The 5,078-nt window shown below is 33.9% G+C and overlaps 1 protein-coding gene across 1 annotated transcript; it reads right to left on the bottom strand.

Annotated features, from left to right (window-relative positions):
• Positions 1-1,891: 1,891 nt before the first annotated feature.
• On the bottom strand, positions 1,892-4,285 carry LOC122067658. The gene is made up of 2 exons (XM_042631499.1): positions 3,805-4,285; positions 1,892-2,703 (listed from the first exon to the last, which is right to left on the bottom strand). Exons 1-2 carry the CDS (start codon positions 4,097-4,099, stop codon positions 2,675-2,677), a joined length of 324 nt encoding a protein of 107 aa, XP_042487433.1. The 5' UTR covers positions 4,100-4,285; the 3' UTR covers positions 1,892-2,674.
• Between the last annotated feature and the right edge of the window lie 793 nt (positions 4,286-5,078).

Below are 5,078 nucleotides of genomic sequence, written 5' to 3'. Positions count from 1 at the left end.
GACTTACTTGTTTAATCGATCCTCTAAAACAGTAGCAAAAATCATTCCACTTTAAGTTGAGTCGTATAGTATGTATACTTTCCTTAAGGTATTTGAATGCCCCGTATATTTGTATGCAACCGGGATAACCTTACGTTCTCACCTCCAAGATAAAACAACTTTCAAATCGACTAAGGTGCACTTCCAATAATCGATTCCAATAAGTATGTCCGAAGGTAACACTCAGAAACTCATAGAAAATCAATACCATAAAGGAAACAGAGACCAGAAGCACTTGTAGAGAATTGAGAACAAAAAAGAAAACTCTCACAGTATGTATTTCATACAATACCCAACCAGAATCTATATTCTGTATATATGGAATGTAAGCACATGTATACGAATGGGTATATCTATATAGGTACCCATATGTATACAGGTGTGACTCTATGCATGTATGGGAAGGTATATTCACTTATGTGGAAGGGTATATGTCTCATACGTATAGATGTATGCATGTACATGTACATACGTATTTAAATATATTGGGTACATATACTAATAATATGTCCCTGAGTGTGGATCCAAACCAAAAGTTACATATAGTAAAAAGTAGGTTCTTTGAACCACCCACACCTGTACCCGTACCCGTACCTATACCAGACCTCGGCCTCGGCCACGACCACGGTCTGGCTTGGTGCGTGCATGTGTACAAGATTCAAAAGCGCCCCAAGAACCCCCACACACATATGATAAGGGAGAGTGCCTCTCCAAAGGACTTGCACCTTTAACAAACATTCTTATATATATATATATATCCAAGTTTTCTTTCATCTGGGACTAAACTTTTGTGAGTTGTCTTTAGCTCATACACAACTCCACAAGTGCTAAAGACAAAATTTCAAAAAGTAAAAGCGACACTTTTGAGGGGGAAAGCTGAATTTCAAAATGACTACTTTGGATTTCAAAAATACCATTTTGAAAAGATCAATGAGACCATAGTTTGAAACTTAAATTCCAACAATCAATACTGATGCTAATCCAAATTGGTTTTGATCAGACAAAAATACCCTTACTTTCAATTAAAAATCATTTCTTGGACTATTTTACCCTTCGTCCATATTGATACATCAATATGATATTGCCCGAGATTCAAAATTGATCAAGGCCGCTAATTTGATCCAGTCAATCCTGACCGATCCAATTCCTTGAACCATGGTAGTGCACTTGTGTGTGTGCATGTGAGGGCGTTTTAGAGGAGTGTGGCGTGCAAGGTTTGAGAACTCGGTATTAGAAGAGGGATCAATTAAGGTCGATATTGATACCAATACCAATCAGGATTGGATTAGATCGGACAAAAATATATCTACTTTCAATTAAAAACTTTTTTTAAAATTATTTTTCCCTTCATACGAATACATATATATATATATATATATATACTAGTAAAAATACACGTTCAAATGCACATGGCGAAATATTTTTTTAATGTATGTATGTTTTTATGGGTAAAAATTATATATTCATCGTATTTTCACTTATTTATTATAGTCAAGAGTCTCAAATAATTTCTTAATGTCCAACAACTCTTGCACATAGGAGAGAGAGAGAGAGAGAGAGAGAGAGAGAATTTAGGAAGGAATTTTTTTTAAACATATAATTGATTTTTAAACCATTTTAACCATTTATCATTTACATGGGTCACTTGATTCAAAAACTTAATATGATTTTGAGTAAATTTTGTCACTTTGATCAAATTTCTAATTTGTCTCACATGTTTGAGTTAATCTAATCTAACTCATTAGTTAATATCTTGAAAAATTGCAAAAATCATAACCATTTCACTCTTACAAAATTCATTTAAAATTTTGTTATGTTTTTTCAATGAAAATATGGATAAGGGACTTGGTGGAATGTATAATTTTTTTTACATGCATATGAAACTAAAACAAGCAAGTGCACATATGCATACATATATATATATATATATATATATATATAGAGAGAGAGAGAGAGAGAGAGAGAGAGAGAGAGAGAGAGAGATTCATATTGTCAAAAAAGAAAAGAAAAAAATTGCCCATTATTCGGATTATTTTCTTTGTGAATTGGTTGTGGGTAGGGAAAACAATTGATACTACTCTAGATTACAACCATTACTATCAATTTTTTAGAACGCATCATGAAAAAGAGATGATGGGAATTGCAAACCACTACCACCAATTTTTTTTAATTCCAATTTTCCAATTGATACAATATTAAGACCATGACCAAAAATGGCTAGTGACGCATCTTGAAGAAATTTATATGAAACGGATAATCACATATAATTATAATATGCTAGGCTAGCATTTTACCCCCATCCCAAGTGCTAGTTTCTTATAAGAATTTGGCCAGAAACCATAACAGTGAGATGCATTGCAGGAATCTATATGTGAAAGCAAATTAAAAATATCAAAATGAGAGATTGCAATTAACGAAGGAACCAAACAACTTAGGATGCTCAATTTCCATTAAATTCATAAACATTTTCTATCATAGTAAAGAGGGATAATAATTGTTGAAAAGAAAAATAAAAAACAATATGAGTGCCAAGAACTTACAATGTTTTCTGGTGCATCAGATTGTCTGCATATAACCCAAGGAACAGTAGCACCAGCCCTAAAGCCATGCTTGCAGCCCATTTAACATGCTCCTTTCATCTCTCATCGAGTGATCCTTCAATATCTGTGTATTCATTCTCATTGTCTTAAATGCGGCTCTAATTACAGAAATATAGTGGTAGTGAATATTACTTTTAAATGACTCAAAGGCCATGATAAGTAGTTCATGATTCAGACGCCCCCACATTTAAGTAATAATTAGATTTCACTTTCCCAAATTCTGCTAAAAATACATCAAAATTATAGATGAAGACATAATTTACATCAACAATTTGAGAAACTCTTGAGCTACCATGTGGCAAATACTTAGGGATCAAAAAGTGACTTTTATATTTGCATTTCAACTGTAGCATTTTAAACTTTTTTTTGACAAATGTATATTAGTAACTGAATCCGAATTTTGTAAATGGGCGGGCATATGTACCTTCTATTAGAAAGCAATCTACTTTGGATTTGAGGAACTGGAATTTAAATACCTGAATTTCAACTACTTCCTCAATGATATCAGCATCTTTGCCACAAAGCTTGTGCAAATACTTAGAGACCAGTAATAGAATACGAAGAAATTCTTAAATTGACTCCCGTGTAATGAAAACTGTATATCACTTCTAATAGAATCAGAAATCTAGAAATTCACTCACGGGGTGTTCGATAGGAGGTTGAAGTCGAAGTTCTAAATAAGACCTAATATTAAGCAGTCTCATGACAACCGAAACATAATTCGATAAGGGGCAATGTACGCAGGAAACACAATTTCAAGTAAATAATGGGAAAAAATAAAATTAGGGTCTATCAATACTCAATACCCTTTGCTCATCTGCCGTTGCTGCAATCGATCAGAATGTTCACCAAAACGATTTAAAAAAAAAAGGCTGAGAAGAAAGAAAGTTTAACAGTGCAACTAAATAATCACCAAAATCAAATATTAACCTTATCCAAGAAAAAGAAACTTCAAATCAGGACCCAATTAGTTACATAAAAAAAATAATAATAATAAATAAAAAAGAAAAAGGAAAAATTGAAAGCAAATAGCCTGCGAATAATAATTGAAAGAAAACAGGTTTCTAATGCATATCAATCGTCAATCAAATCACATGTAAATCAATAAAGACATAGAAACGAAGAATAAAACGAATGTTATGAAATAGGAAAAAAGAAAGATTACCCTTTTTCCTATCACTGGGCCAATTGGAAGAACAAGATGCATGAACAGGATCATCAGAGACATAACCTTCGGCGACAGGGGTGGGATCACGGAGGGGATCAGAAGAAGGTGAACTGGGATTGGGAGAAGCAGCAGTAGAGGAAGACGAGCAATAGAGTGAGCAGAGAGGTTTTCCATACTCGCACTCTTCTTTATGGACCCATCCGTGAGTCGAACACCGAACAACTTCACCCCTTCTCTCATCAGGCAGGTTCGCGAGTTGTGCCCGTGATGGCTGCAATGACAACACGCTCATTACTATGAATATATGATTAATAGAGGAAGAAGCTGCAGAGAGACGCAGAGAGAGAAAGAGAATTTGACACTTTGAATGGATAATACACGTTTAAACTTGATCAAATTACAAAAATTTAGAAAAGGTAATCTAGGTAGAACCGTAGATGAGAAGGAATATGGAATGACGCTTTAATGTGATTGGATTCCGAAGTTTTAGAAAGATTGGAAGAGAAGGAATATGGAGAGGGTGCCAAGAGAAACGGAAGGATAGGAGATAGGACTCTCTCTCTCTCTCTCTCTAGACTATAGAGGTTAGAGCCTAGAGGAGTTTTTTAAGGCTTGCATTTAGGTACATTCCAATCTACAGACCGTTCAGATAACCTTTGGATTATTGTTGGATCAAGTTTGGACCGTGGATTCCATTCTCTTGCAAGTCACGCCCCTGAATTCTCTCTTAGGAATTCAGTCTAGCCTATTATTGGTTGGTTGGGGGAGTTTGGGAGAAAAAGCGAAAGTAGAGAAATATAGTACATCTTATTAAGTGGAGGGAGAAGAGAGTATCGATAGGAGGGGAGATTGTGGACCATAAGAAAGAAAAATTGAGGAGTTCGTGGGAACGGAGGAAAGTAAAAAAAAATTATTTGAATATAAAAATAAAGATAAGTAAAATGGAGAGAAATGAGGAGTTTGAGAGAAAGAAGGGAAGTAAAGAAAATTATTTGAATATAAAATAAAGATAAATAGAATGGAGAGAAAAGAGGTGGGAAATCGTGGACAATGGGAGAAAAAGTGGGAGAGGAGGAGTTTGAAAGAAATAAGAAAAGTAAAGAAAATTAATTAAAGATAAACAAAAGGGTACCAATAATTTATAAAAAAAATATATAAAGAAATAAGATGGAAGGATAAAAAGAAGGGATAAAATAATCAAGTGAAAAATTTGTCATATAAAAATAAAGATAAATAAAATGGAGAGAAATGAAGAGTTTGAGAGAAAGAAG

Source organism: Macadamia integrifolia, unplaced genomic scaffold, assembly GCF_013358625.1.
Source record: "Macadamia integrifolia cultivar HAES 741 unplaced genomic scaffold, SCU_Mint_v3 scaffold3043, whole genome shotgun sequence".
NCBI classification, from domain to species: Eukaryota; Viridiplantae; Streptophyta; class Magnoliopsida; order Proteales; family Proteaceae; genus Macadamia; species Macadamia integrifolia.
The sequence above is the reverse complement of the archived record's forward strand: the minus strand, read 5'-3'. Positions and strand labels throughout refer to the sequence as shown.